The sequence below is a fragment of the Lissotriton helveticus genome, chromosome 6 (genome assembly GCF_964261635.1).
Source record: "Lissotriton helveticus chromosome 6, aLisHel1.1, whole genome shotgun sequence".
NCBI lineage: Eukaryota > Metazoa > Chordata > Amphibia > Caudata > Salamandridae > Lissotriton > Lissotriton helveticus.
Window position 1 is genome coordinate 1,133,238,953 of NC_136067.1, and position 15,553 is coordinate 1,133,254,505.

Genomic DNA, 15,553 nt, shown 5'->3' on the forward strand with positions numbered 1-15,553 from the left:
ATCTCGTGGAGAATAGGTATGCTCTTCCCTCTCTGGAATTTCCCCCGAATTACCCTCCTTGCCAAGGTTTTTGTGCGGAGGACCACCTGCTGCTCTTGCAGGAAGAAGTCCTGGCTCTGTTCAGAAAGGGTGCGATAGAGGTGGTTCCAGAGCAGGAGAGGGGTCAGGGGGTGCTACTCCCGGTATTTCCTGATCCCCAAAAAGGATGGCAGACTTCGTCCAATCCTGGATCTCAGGATCTTGAACCTTTACCTGAAGCAGGAGAAGTTCAAGATGCTCACCCTTGCGCAGGTTCTTCAAGCGCTGTTGGAAGAAGACTGGATGGTGTCGATCGACTTGCAGGATTCGTGTTTCCACATCCCCATTCTGAAGTCGCACAGGAAGTATCTCCGTTTTACGGTGGGATCGCAGCACTACCAGTTTGCGGTCCTTCCGTTTGGTCTTACTACTACGCCTCGAGTCTTCACCAAGGTGATGGCAGTGGTGGCTGCACATCTCCGAAGGTCAGGGGTTCCGGTATTTCCTTATCTGGACGATTGGCTGATCAAAGCAGAATCTCCGGAGAAAGTGCTCCATCATCTGCAAGTCACAACTATGTTGTTGTACAGGTTGGGTTTTTCAATAAATGTACCCAAATCTCACCTGATGCCCTCCCAGCGCAACCTGTTCATAGGTGCAGTACTGGATACTACTGTATGTCGAGCATTCCCTCCACCTCAAAGGATTCGCGACATACAGGAAATGATTCCTTTATTTCACAATGGAGCGGTCGTTCCAGTCCTGATGCTCGTTCGTCTGCTCGGTCTGATGGCTTCCTGCATTCTGTTGGTCAACCATGCACGCTGGCATATGAAGGCACTCCAGTGGTGCCTCCGCAGGCAGTGGTATCAACACAACGGAGATCTCAGGGAGTCCATCAGGATCTCCAGAGAAACTGCAGCGGATCTGCCTTGGTGGAGTGTTGAGGGCAATCTGTCTCAAGGAAAGCCTTTCCAACTTCCTCCAGCGGTGGCCACAGTGATAACGGATGCGTCCACTCTAGGGTGGGGTGCTCATCTGGGGGATCTGGAGATCAAGGGTCTTTGTTCTCCAGAGGAAAGGCTGCTTCACATCAACCTTCTGGAATTGCGGGCGATACGTCTGGCGCTCAAGGCCTCCTTCCCTTCGCGGGCGGTCGGTTCAGGTCCTGATGGACAACACCACCGCGATGTGGTATGTAAACAAGCAGGGAGGAGTAGGGTCGCAGTGTCTCTGCAGAGAGGCTCTGCGTCTCTGGGTTCAGGATCATCAGATTTGTCTGATGGCAAATCATCTGGCCGGAGTTCTGAACGTGCGTGCAGACAGTCTGTCGGCAGTTCTCAGCCGACCACGAGTGGAGGCTTCATCCAGAGGTGGTACGTCACGTCTTTTGGACGTGGGGGACTCCTCAGGTGGACCTGTTCGCCACTCGCAAGAATGCTCACTGCCCGTCATTCTGCAGCCTCCAGTTTCCGATGCAGGGAGCCTTGGGGGACGCATTTCAGTTGAGTTGGGACTCGCAACTCCTTTACGCGTTTCCTCCCATACCCTTGATTCCTCGGGTTCTGAGGAAGATTCGCCAAGACCGGGCCCAAGTTATATTGCTCGCACCGGATTGGCCAAGAAGGGTGTGGTACACAGATCTTCTCCACCTCTCCTCGTGCCCGCCGCTCCGTCTCCCTTTCAGGGCAGATCTCCTCTCTCAGATGGAGGGGCAGGTTCTACACCGCCACCTCCAGACCTTACACCTTCATGCCTGGAGATTGAACGGGGCAACCTGAATTCCTTTTTTCTCCCGCATGATGTGGTGGATGTCATTCTGTCGGCCAGGTGTGACTCCACTAAGTCAATCTCTTCTTACAGATGGTCTAAATTTGTGACTTGGTGTGGGGAGAAGTCCATTGACCCTTTGAGGTCTCGTTTGTCAGATATGCTCCTATTTGCTCTTTCTTTAGCGCAGCAAGGTTTTGCTGTGGCTACAGTGAAAGGTTATCTTTCGGCTTTGTCGGCTTTTCTCTGCCTGCCGGATCAGCCGTCCTTGTTTAAATCACCTATTGTTTTAAGATTTCTGAAGGGCCTTACAAATACATTTCCTCCTACTCCTTTTATTGTGCCTCAATGGTACTTGAATCTGATGCTTACTTTTCTAATGGGTTCCCCTTTCGAACCTCTACATAATTGTCCCTTGAGGTTGTTGTCTTTTAAGACGGTTTTCCTAGTTGCAATTACCTCTGCAAGGAGGGTAAGTGAGCTTCAAGCTCTTAGTTCAAAGCCCCCATTCTTGACCATTCATGCTGAACGAATGGTTCTTAGGACCAGGGCTGCTTTTCTGCCTAAGGTGGTAACTCCCTTCCATCTATGACAGTCTATTACCCTTCCTACCTTCTATCCTCCCCACACCCTTCCAAGGAGGAGGAGCGGCTTCACCGTCTGGACCCTAAGAGGGCGGTGAGCTTTTATCTTGATAGGACTAAGGACTATCGAGTTGATGACCAGCTGTTTGTTGGATTTGCTGGTTGCAGCAAAGGAAGAGCTGTGCACAAGCGCACACTTTCGAGATGGATAATTCTATGCATCAAGATCTGCTACGCCCTGGCTGGTAAGGAACCTCCAGAGGGTATAAGAGCCCACTCTACTAGAGCAAAGTCTTCAACATCTGCTTTGTCTAGGGGTGTACCTGTTGAGGACATTTGTAAAGCGGCAACTTGGGCCTCCCTCCACACTTTCGCGAAGCATTACTGCTTGGATACCGAAGTGAGGAGGGAAGGCCACTTTGCGCGTTCTGTCCTCCAGTATTTTCTGGTATAGGAGAGTGGACAACCATCTCCGGGAGTGGGGACTGCTGTGGGAATCTATTTACAAAGTGAGGAATCCACTGGCAGATGTATCCATCAGAAGAACAAGTTACTTACCTTCGGTAACGCTTTTTCTGGTGGATACAGTATCTGCCTGTGGATTCCTCACTGACCCACCCGCCTCCCCGTTGTCCACTCTTCTATACCTGAGTATCTGTGATGTTAATATGTTTTTATTGTTGAAGGAAAAGTTTAATTCAATTGCTTTTCTGCATTGGTTTCACACTGTGTGTGTTATCTTGATATGTGTATACTGTGTATATATCTACTGATGTTGGTCCGTCCGTGTGCCTCGAAGGCACGGAAAAAAGGTCGGAACTGAAGTCATCACACCGGCGTGGGCCTATTATGGAGTCGGTGACGTCAGCGGAGTCGCGCGCGGTGTCGTGCCTCTGTGACGTCGTCCACGTCAACGCGAAGCTACAAAAAGAATTTCCAAATGTTGCTGACGCAAGGGGATATTCACAAGGTGAGGAATCCACAGGCAGATGCTGTATCCACCAGAAAAAGCGTTACCGAAGGTAAGTAACTTGTTCTTTGGGAGCAGTCACTTCAGCCAGGAGTGTTGGAGAGCTACAGGCACTTTCGGCTTCTACCCCATTTATTGTGTTTTCTAAGAATAAGGTCAAGGACAGAACAATACTGAGAGTGAAGCCCTACTTATTCCGATAACTCATTTCAGAGTTGAATTTGCCCCAAGTGATAGCTTGCTAATCCCAGTCCTTGAAAGATGAGGAGGGGTTACAAAGGTTAAGTCCTATGAAAAGGTCTGAGCCTTTATGCTTCGAGAACAAGGGAACCAAGTGTATATGATAAAGCTTTCTAAGTTATGAAAGACACTTCCTAACAAAATCAGCAAAGACACACATCATTTTCAGTTCCTCATTTATGAACTAGAAGGAATGGATCCTCCAAAGAGGCTTCAAGTCTCTATAACCAGGTGAAAGGATCTGGCAGCTACTTGAGTAACTCTGCATTGTTTTCCTCAGACATTATTGTTTGTATGCTGCTCATGCAAGAGCAGGCTTATAGTTCGATAGATATGTACTTCAGAGCTTACTCTAGACTAATATACAGTACACTTTAACCCTAGTTCACCTCCTCTTAGAGCCTGTTATGGGTGTGTTCCCATAAGAAACTTGTGGTAAAGAGTGTCCTTTATAAAAACAAGTTACTTATCTTCAGTAACTTGCTGTTGTATGGATATGTATAATACAGTAGATTCTTTCTCTCCTATCTTCCTGCCGACAGAACGTTGATTCCAGTATACATTTTCTGACTACTCCAAAAACATATTGTGTAATTCTGATTGGACACTGACCAAGATGTTCCGTTTTCAGTAATTCACTTATTGAAGCTGGAACGCTTGCCAAAAGAATGTTGGTGAACCACATTTCTCCACCTAAGTCCAATAGGATCTGGGTGCCTCAACATAAACAAAGAAGCTCACTCCATGCAGTAGATGATCAACATATGTTTGGGGTCCTTGTAATGAAAGTGGGGAGGTGGAAAGTCCCAGACTATGCCAACATGGTACCAATTCGAACAATAATGTATTGCAACATTTTGTCTGAAAGAAAGAACATAATCTATTTGTAGGCCTGTCCATCAGTCCAAGCCTCATCTAATCTCTGGCTTAACAACTGGCCGCATCAGAGCCTGCAAATTAATTCAAAATGATTAGAGCTTGAGTGCCATCGCCATCCGCATTTTTGGTTCTTCAGTCACAGAAAGATGTACTACCTCTGTTATCTGACCAGACCTAAAGGTGGTATAAAGAAATGAGGTCTCTGCGAAACTTCACACTTCAGCAGGTGCTGCTCTCATTAGAGGTTTAAAAGGATAGTGTAACGGACAAATGGTGGGCTAAAATGATGTGGGTCGGAAGTTTCCAGGTAGAGCTCTGTGAGATAACCTGAGATCTTGCTAATTGTTATTAATTTAGCCATATCTATGTGGAAAAAGTCTGGCATGTATTCTGCATGGGACCCTCCAAGAAGGGGTTGGGGTGTCCTCTGATGGCATAACAGATGGATTTCTTATTGCATTTGCAGTTCAAGAAACCTCATCTTGAATATGCATGACTTTGTTAAATGAAAGAAAGGGGAGTGACACAACCACCTTTGACAGGAAGACCTCTTAGGAGCTAGTGAGGGAGCTAGAGAGTATTGCAGAGTTCTGAATAGTACTTTGATTACATTTTCAGTGGAAAAGATTGTTGCAGAAAAAAGGTTCTCTCTCAGGGTATCTGTACTGATAGTCTGATAATCATAGCACTGAATAGTCCCAGCCACATGTGTGAATCCCAGAGCGTTTCTTTCAAAGTCGCATCTACTTCGCCTTACTTCAGAAAGGCCAGGAAACGTATGTGACAGACTTGTTCAGCCTTAAAAACAGGCTATATGACCAATCTTTATTGAATTACTTTCACATTTTGAAGGAAAAAAAGGGTCATACTCTAAAGATCACTGGTGCGAAAAGAAAAATGATCTTTTAAAAACATCCTTCACAAGCGCTTTTTACTTCCTTTTAAAGTAAGATAAGGAGTAATACATAGGAATGTAGTCTGTGTAGGCTGCATCATAGAAACAATGTAAATAGGACACTGTGCCTTTAACAACCTTCTGACCCTCAGTGTCAGGTGGCAGTTTACTCCGTTTTTTTCCCCAGGCTCCTACTGACAGGATGCTAGAGCAGAGCTCTCCCTTTTTAAAGATGTTTTCTTTCACAATAATTTTCATCTTAGGATTTTTAAGGCAAATTCACTCTACGTCCTTTAGGGTTCACAATATTTTAAAATAATTTTCTGACACGAAATGTTTCTGATTTTTCACAGAATGCCAACTCTTTTTGCAAACTGCCCAGAGTGTAGCAGAAAATGGCAAAACCAGACCCGCATAGGATCTATACCTTATGTTTGATAGACTCGCATGACTCCAAGATGTGCCGCCACGGCAAGACCATCTCCAGGCGCACTTTGAGGGAGAGAGAGAAAATGTACCTCCATGACCAAGTGGAGCACCACAGATGGCAGGTTTCCCAGACTGGTGAGACTTCTGAAGGGCAAGGAGAGACTGCACCCTCTACCAGTGCCCCTAAGTCACGCTCTCTCTCTGGAGGAAGACATTGCTCCCGCTTAATGTCATAAAGAGGTACTGCTCTTACTTGCTCACCATCAAGAGCTGGGTCGATGTCAAGAACACAGTCGACGCAGAAACACCATGCAACTTCAACAACCAGACATGGTTTGATGTTGAAACATCATACAACTTCCTTGCCCAAGACAGCCAAGTGGCTTTCACAGATGAATGCGCACAGACATCCTTCAGAGTCTTATTCAGAGTGCTCTCTGGCCTATTCACCATCTAGGCCCACCTCTCCAGTAATCATTCCGGATTAGCCAAAACTGCCTTGAGTACTCTCCTCCTTCTCTCCAACCAGCAGTACCTCCATTGCCAATTTTGCCAGTCTCTCTGCCACCGCAGCATACTGAGCCAGTGACACCTACATCAAGGCAACCTAGATCTTGCTCCCGTCACACCAGACCTCATACCTATTGGTCAAGATCGAGATACCACTGCATCATTGTTTAAGGTCTCACAGACGCTTTCTTTCACGACGAAAAAGATACTGTACATCAGAAGCCTACCAATCTCGTCATACATAATCGTCAGGATTGTATTTGCCTTCTGTAACAGATTCTCCTCCACTGAGAATATCTCCAATAGATGTTAACACCTTCCAAGAAGTACTTATTAGGGGAGCAAGCAAATTGAATATCAGCTTACTGACTACTACTACTACATCCACACCAGTAATCTTTGAGAATCTTCATCGAAGGTCTGCAGCTAAGACCACTATTCCATTTGGTTCCAGGCCTTTTAGCTCCAGCGATTGAGCTTTTTCTGACTCTGGTTACTGTGAAGGCTGCTCCATCACGCCTGCAGAAGAAATACAGACCACCAGATCAAGATTCATCCTTTCTGCAAACAGATTCATTTCCAGACTCTGTCATTGTATCAGCAGTTCTAAAACGTAATGCCTTCTACAGTACCTCCTGATAAGGAGAGCAAGAAATTGGATTCACCGGGCTGAAAGGTCTGTGGAACATCTGCAGTTTCTATGAAAGCTGTTAGTGCAACTGACCTTTTAGGGCGCTATGGCAGGGCTCTTTGGGACTCCATTCAACATTTTATGGACTATCTTCCCAGAGAAGAGCGTCAGAATTCCCAAGAGATTGTTAATGGGGTCATGATGGTGTCAAACCAAGTTATCTCTACTGCAGCAGATTCCTCCACTCTAGCAGCACATGGCTATTGTCATGGCCTGCCTCTTCGGTTCTATTCTTGGCTGAGACTCACAAGCTTGAAACCTGAGGCCCAACATCGAATTCTCAACCTTCCGTATTCTGTTAATACCTTGTTTGCCTCTCATGTTGATGATGAGATGTCTAGGATGAATGCAGAGCTCGACACTCTCAAAGCTGTCAGATTGGAAAAAAGAAGAGAGAATAGGAAACATTCCTATAGGCCCTATGACTGCCACTATTTTCGCCAGAGGGTGCAAACCCCTCATTGGTCTACAGGACAGCAGCAACCTTTATCTCAGCCTTATAGACATCAACAACAGCGCAGTCGGTCAGAAGGCAGAGGAGGACAGCAATCTTTTGCTTAAGCCACTAAAACAACGGGTGGCAAACAACAATTCATCTCTTCCTCTCTTCTCTATTCATACTCTTGTAGGGGGAAGCATAGCATCTTTCCTGCAAGAGTAGCAACAGATAACCACCGAAAAATGGGTTCTGGATATTGTAGAGCATGGATACTGTCTCGGATTCAAGTGCCCACCACCATCTATTTTGCCTTCCCTTTACGTACGGGATTAACTGCAACAAGAAGTATCCATCCTTTTGCAGAAACATGCCTGAAAGGAATGGGAATTTATTCCTATTTTCTTCTGGTGAAGAATAAAGGATCCAAAAATGAATACAAAACCATTTCTGACCTCAAGAAACTGAACAAATGGGTTTGCAAAGAAAAATTCTGGATGTTGGCTCTTCATCAGATCTATCCTCAACGCCATCAAGTGCACTGGCGATGCTCAATAGACCTGCAAGATGCCTATTTTCACATCCCAATAGTCAAAAAGCATAAAACGTTATTGAGGTTCATTGTAGGAAAGACCACTATCAATACAAGGTCCTTCCCTTCAGCATCAGGTCTGCATCTCAAACTTTCCCCAAATGCATGACGGTTGTAGCAGCCTACCTCATAAACATGAGTATCTTCATCTATCCATATCTGTATGATTGGCTCATCAAGGCATCTTCCTTTCAGCAAGCAAGCCAACATTATCACCTAACTGTCATGACTCTCAATCGACTAGATCTGCACGTGAATCACAAAAAATCCATCTTGACACTTGTTCAATCCCTGCATTACCTGGTGCAGCTCTAGAACCAGTACACACACGTTTCCTTTGGAGGGGAGTCGATTATCTATCCTTCAGAAAGGGTCACAATCTGAAGAAAACATCCCTTCCAACAGTGAGACAAGTTTTTTCCCTTCTGGGTTAATCGGCATTGTGTATTTTCTTGGCCCTGCATGCACGTCTCTTCCTGCGGCCTCTCCAACAATGTCTGGAAGATCAATGGGATCAGATCTCATGGAGAAGAGAAGTAGAGTAAGGATTAACAAAATTGCTTACAGGTGAGGATTCATTCGATATTGAAGATAAAATATTATATTACGAGAAAATATTATATTACATTATATTGCTGTTAATATATTATAAAATAAAATCTTATATATTAAGTTATATCACAGTTATATTTTATATAACATTTTAAAAATAAATACATTGTTGGGAAACCGTAACTTCAAAATGTGTTTCCTACTAGACCCTTCTGCTCCCATGCGCCAGCAGGAGGCGCCGTTGGGCTCTACAGTGGCACCATTCTGGCTCCGGAAGTGACAAGCTGGAACTGCATATAAGCACCACCACTGCATGCTGTTCCTCTTTTTCAGGACCCTTCGTAGATCTTGAGCTCTGCTTCCAATATTGCTTGGTGTTTACTGACTTCCAAATTTGAACCATGGCTGTGCAGGGAATGTGTCTCCTGTGAGGGCGACAAGCTGAAACTGTGCTGAGCCTGCAGGAAGCAGATGTCAGTCATGGATGCACATGATGTCTGTATTTACTGCTTGGGCTCCAAGTCTGCATCGAAGTCCTGTGATAAATGCTCCTTAATGCATCCAAAAACCACCAGGCAGAGCGAAGCGAAGGTTGATGTTGCCAAACACATGAAGCGTGATGGGTCCCAGTCAAAGTCCAACGGTCATTTATAGTCCCAGACTTGGCCGCCATTCTCAGATAGGTCCTGGGTAAAACCGAAACACAAGTCTCTGCGTAAACACAAGATGTTCAAGTGAAATCCCACTCTTTCCTATGCATCTATTCCAGGGAGCAGTTGGCCTTTTGAAGACCTGACTCTGCCAGCATCATTAAATTCTGAACAGTTTCTGACTGTGCGGTGGATTGATGCCTTTAAGGAGGCAAAACTGCTACTATTCTGAACAGTTTCAGGTACCTCTGGTGTGCCTTCCATTGGTGGGGTTCTTTTCCAACACCAGCTAACCCCACTCTGATTTTGCGTGGTCCCCTCTGCTTTAAGGCACAGCCTGTTGACCTTTGCCACAGGCCACGTGTGTTGTGGTTTTTCCAGTGCTTGCTTATCTCCAGAGTTGGCTGTTATGAATCCAGTCTTATCTCCAGTGTCGGATCTGGTGCTGAATTGAGCTAGGTGAGAGTCTGTCGCGCTTTGAGTTCGCTAAAGCACAGCCTATGACCAGGGAAGACTTCACAGTGCTGCCTTTTACTCAAAGCCTGTATTATTAAAGGCTGAAGGAAATTTTTATATCTAACTCGGATGCAGTCTAGGGTTTTGAAAATGTTTCCCCCACAACAAGAATGACGAGGAGGCAGGCAGTTTGCTCCCCACTCCCCAATTATACAGATGTATGATGCCCTTTAAAATGCTAGGGGCCTTGATACTTCATCTGAAACAGAGCTGGACTCTCGCTCAAGCCCCACAACCGAAGTTAGTGTCTCTTCTACAGTGGTCATTCCAGGGGTCTTGGAGTTACAGTTGCTAACTGTAGAAACTAAGGTGAATTTGCTTACTGAAATGATGCGGCCTGTCCCTTCCACTTCGTAGCTTTGCAGACTTTCAGTGAGGCTTTGACATTGGCACTCTTAATGCCCTAGGCCAACCCATGCTCAGTGCCACCAGTGAGTAATTTAGTTGCTCAACACTGTAGGCCAGCCCTTGGTGATCCGGCCTATTAGATGCAATACTGGACCTTGAAGAGCCTGGTTGTTCAGGCATCCACAAGTAAGATGAATCCAAACCCCTTTTCTACTGCTCGTATAAATGAATTGATTCCATTGGCAGAGTGGTTTTCTGCTCCACCAGTTTGGACCTTAGAATGCTTTGTGTTCTATGACCTGTTACACACGTTCTCTGGGACATGCCATGCAATACCTTGTCCACTGTTCGTGAGGACATTTTTGCACAAATGTTGCATAAAAGTCAAGATGCAACCAAATGTATCTCGTGGGCCAGTCTGGACACCGCGGACTGCAATGGGCGCCAGTGTTATTCTACACCATGCCTAGATGCATGCCACAGAATTATCCAGAAATGTTCTGGCATCCTTGACAGATGTGATTTGACGGCTGTAGGCTGTTCGGGGGAAAACCGGACTGGAGTGCTTTAAGGATAGCTGTGCAATGACTCTTTCCTGCCCGTCAATTCCACCAGTAGTAGCAGAAGTTCAGGGACTGGGGAAGCCAACTCAGCCTTCAGTGATAACCATGGGTCTGTGTCCTGAGATAGCTGAGGGGACAAAGCTTTGGCCTCTGCCATCTTAAAGCTGCATCTCATTGGTTCATTACCCACCATATCACAGTTCTGTACCGTTTACATTGACACAATGTGCTTTACAGATTGCTTTACCAGCATTTACTCTGCTTTACCAGCATTCATTCTGTGAGGCCAATGTTTGTCTGATCACCCAGCCCTGATGTATGAGTTAAGCAGAGATACCGAGTGTTATCATCAAAGTTAATATCATGCAGTGGTAGTCCAAAGTCGGTCCAGCACATTACTTTCAGGGTAGGATAGTGCTGAAGGAAAAGCCCTCATCATGTAATGTCCAACTCCTAAAGTCAAAGATCAAGCTCCATCAGCATTCCAGTCAGCCAGAATGGGTATCAACTGAAGCTGACATGTATACCCTGACTTGCGCAAGTTCTAGAAGCTTCAGGCCTCCAGAATAATGGCTACTCAATGGTATGGTTTCTGCAGCTGGACTAAAGGAAATAGAGGCAAGTTTTTGTTGAGTGTTGGTGTTCGCATGCAAGGCAGGAAATATTTTGGCAACATGGCTCACTATCATATTCTAGGGGGATAACTGTTACGCTAGGTATCTCAAGTACTATGACATCCGATACACTGGCAGCAAGCTTAGGAAATTCATCTACTTAGGACAAGTGGAGCTGTTCCCAGTAGCACCCTTAGCTGGTTTCCCTGTGTGTGTGTCACCTGACTCGCCCAGATCTCTAGTGGACTAGTGAAGCGTGAGCAGCGCTGGTCCAACCCTGTTCTGGCTATTCAGTTGGCAGTAGGCGGTATTGGGTTTGACAAAACTTTTGCTAACTACAATTTTTATACCTTATAGTGGCTCCTGCTGCTCGTGTCCTTTACCCCCAGTCCATAAGCTTGCAGCATGCTCAGTGCGTGCATCACATACCAAACAAAAAAATAAATGATGCTACCAAAAGCACAGAAGGGACTACTTTTCATCCCATCGACATTTTAAGGTAGAAAGAACTGCAGCAAATGTATCGGTTAATTACAGTGGACTGATTTAAAAAAATGTTTGACAACCTAAGAACTCCAAACCTAAAAGGGTCTCGACCAAACAAGTCAGTAGCTGAAGAATGCCCTCCCATAGCCCACTTATGCATGTGAAGGAATTCCAGCTCTTGGCTAAATAAACAATAGGAGTATTAAAGTCTACTTTTAAACCCATATTGTCATTAAGCCAAGTACTGGATTTCTTTTCTGGTTAGACAAAACTGCGTGCCAGCCTCACAAATGGCTTTCAGAAAAGCTGCATCAGGACACCTTATCATCGGTGACATCACTGGACGCATTTTTGAAGCTCCTGTATATTCAAAACTAATGTATGGACTATAGGTTATGTCGCCAATGTATCACAGACCACAAGCACCCCACAGAATGTAGATTAAAATAAATCCTACAGGTAATGTTATTGCCCATCTCGTACTCCCTGTTGTTGCCTGGCTTCTTATAATGCATGGTACTCGCTTCAAAATGGCAGTTCTTGCCACTTATTAGTTTGACTTTTGTACCGAAAAGGTGTGTGTCAGCGTATCTTGTACATATATGGTGTCTTAAGTTTATTTTGCTTAACAGGTGTAGACCCAATTTCATAATTTCTCTTTGCTGTAATCATTAAAAAAATTCTGAGATGTGGGACATATTTTTATTAAAACATAACATTAACCTGATGCTGCAGTTTCCACACTGTCCTAGTTTATTAATGGTTTGCATATGAACACGTGTGTGGTTCGCAAATGCATTGTCAGTGCTTTTAGTACTGTGGAGTGTCCTACTAAAATATAAGTTGACTGTTTAATTGTCAACAAAACATCAAAATGAAGCACATTTCGACACCTAAAGTAGATACAAGGGAAATAAAGTGTTTGTGCAGTGTACCGAGGAGACAAACTATTTAAGCACAATGTCATGTAAAATATTTTGTTCACTTTTTTTAGGTACAGAAGATGGGATTGAAAACGACCGACATCCAAAGCTTCCAGGCGCTGTCAGAGCTTGCCATCTTGGCAAGAGAACAAGTCACTACTGAATAAATTAGGTGTTGAAAATATAATGCTTGTATTTTTTGGGCGGGGGGAGTCAGAAGATTAATCAACTTTTGCTATACAGCGGTACCTGTTGATTTTTATAGCAACGGATTTTCCACCTTGTTAAAAGACATTTTTCTGCAGAAAAATTAAGAGGGGAATGAATTTAGTTTTCCATTATATGGAAGGTGTTTTAAGGGTACAAAACAATGGAGGGGAGCAGGAATATATCTAATGTAGTTTATATTTTTTGTAAATGATATAAGTATGTATGTTAAAATATTGTGTCATAAACTATCATTAAATTATCAAAAAACATAAGTATTCTTTTATTCTGCTCGCCGAAAACTAGGGAAAAGTTAATGTTTTTAAAGCATCCTTATGCACCAGCGCTTCCATGTGTCTCGATGTACATTACTCGCTCAAGCGAGTGGCACATCCAGGTCATAGTCGAAACATAGACACAAGTAGTTTCATAGATTTGCCCAAGAGTACTCTGGGATTAAATGGAGAAGTAGCAGATGGGAGCACATGACATCTTAAATCAACATAGCTTCTTAACAAAGGAGGCTATCCCCCGCCCCTAAAAGAGGGCGCGTTTAGTCTTATTTAACTAGAGCATGTGGATCAACATCAGAAAGAATGTCATGGAGAGGCACGATTTTGATGCTGTTGGTGGTTGTGCACAAGCAGGAGGGAAGTTTGGAGACAATATCACTTGCACTGTTTGCGCAGCTGTACCATCTTTCCTTCTTCACAACTTGCTTTTCTGGGTAGATTTATTACCCTAGAGGTTTCACAGAGCGCCCTGTTGCATTTTCTCCCCACCAGCAGAGCACCACATTGCTGGGATGTGAGTACACCCAAAGTTCACCCTTAATCTTAGTAGAACAGGTGGTTTCTGCCTCCTCTCTAGGCTTTTTGGAAAGTGACAGTGGAAACTAATTTGCTAAGGAGAGACACAGGCTTTTGCCTCTGAAAAAGATGTGTAATGAGCCCCCTTGTTTAAATATATGAATTCCCCCATGAAAGGTTTACTTTACTTCCCGGAGTGTGTGCGTCACATGATATGCATTGAGAATGTGTTGTTTGTGAAGTGTTTTTAAGATGCACAGCATGGAACACAAAACTGAGGTGGTCCGCGTTAAGGTTAACACCATTGGCTTTCCGATCCTCGGAACAGCCGTTTCCCTCCAGGCCACTTAGTAATTTTTGCATTGTTTGCTTCCAGTGATGCAGCCTAAATTAAAATGGATATCTTTCAATCAACTTCACCTGGACGAAACCGATTTGGCTAACTGTGTACTGTTTGACCTTATTCATTCATGCAAAAGTTCGCTCCTGCAGATTCTGCCCTGTTGCCTACCAATATATATCCCAGTACCCATTTGCAGCTATCGTCATGTCAACCCACCATACACCGGCTGAAGGCTAGAATGTGTTTGGAGAAACCTGTGGAGATGCTTACTGCGTTGAATTTATGTTTCAAGATTTTACAGTATGTCATTCAGCCCTGACACCTGACCAATTCCCTCCAGCTTCCAATAAGTGCTATATGTCGGCAGACAGTATCATGTACTTATATTTGACTTTGGAAGTCAAAGAATTGCATACTAGATAGCATCAATCTTGTTGCTGCATCTCCTGAGCCTGTCTAATCTGAGATTAGAACGTGAAGGCCGAAGCTTCTGCTCCTGCTTAAGAGGACTGCCTGGTGTGAAAAGGAGCAGCAGTATCACCATGAGACTGAGCCAATGCCAGGATGTGTGTTGTCTTTTTGGAAGACCAGTGCAAAGAGAAACTCTGCCCAGGAGGATAAGAATCTGTCGCCCAAATGATATAGACCGATTCAGAGAACCAAGTTCAAAATTTACATCATGAGAGAAAAACCATGTGACAGACTGAAAGGATTGATCTGCTTCTGTCAGCAGTCCTCTCTCGAACTACTCTTCTGTACACCTTCCCTATACTCTGATGTTGGCTTTCTACTCGTTATGTATCTGCCTTTTATTTTTCTCGATTATCTGTAACGTAACACTTACAAATGAGGCTGTTGAATATTGTGAATAAAGCATGTACCCCTCTCTGTTTACTGAGTCCTTCTCAAAAGCTTCTGGGTAAGCAACTTTTGGACTATTGCGTAATCATAATTACATTCACTCCTTCACAAAACAGTTAGATAAACATTTTTTATTCCATAATATGTCAAACTGTGGCCCCTAAAGCTACTGAATTGACGTAACATGGTGTACTCAATTTTGAGTACACTATGTTATGTGAAAAATGAGACTAACAACGAGGGTGTCATAAGAAGAGATTGCCTTACATTAACTGAAGAGTAACTAGATAAATACAACCTCTTTTAGAAAAAATATAGTAGACACCAGATGGGGAAAGGCAAGAAATCTGAGACGCAAAATGAGAATCTTGTAGTTAACAAGTTTGATAACCCTCTGACTTAGTGTGAAGAAAAATCATTACAAAAGTGCTCTTCTGATTGATGTTCCTAACCGCAGATTCCTTACCTTTTGTATATCTTCTAAGGGCAAAACTGGATCTGGGGAATCTTTTCAGCAGTACTCTTGGGTGCTAGCAGATGGAGTCATGTGGCACCATGCTGCTCCCATATGGGCAATGACAGAGCTGCATACAAGCTCACCTCAGCATTCTGACACCTGTTCTTTTCTTTCCATACCTCCTGACACGGATCTGGAGCTCCGCTCCCA

At 44.3% G+C, this 15,553-nt stretch overlaps 1 protein-coding gene across 1 annotated transcript in view; it reads left to right on the plus strand.

The window, feature by feature from the left end:
* COG2 (component of oligomeric golgi complex 2) overlaps nt 1-13,145 on the plus strand; it is a 358,467-nt gene extending 345,322 nt beyond the window's left edge. The window contains exon 18 of the mRNA XM_078648793.1: nt 12,738-13,145. Within this exon, the coding sequence (XP_078504919.1) occupies nt 12,738-12,833 (96 nt within the window). The 3' untranslated portion in view covers nt 12,834-13,145. The remainder of the gene's footprint in view (nt 1-12,737) is intronic.
* The last annotated feature ends 2,408 nt before the right edge of the window (nt 13,146-15,553 follow it).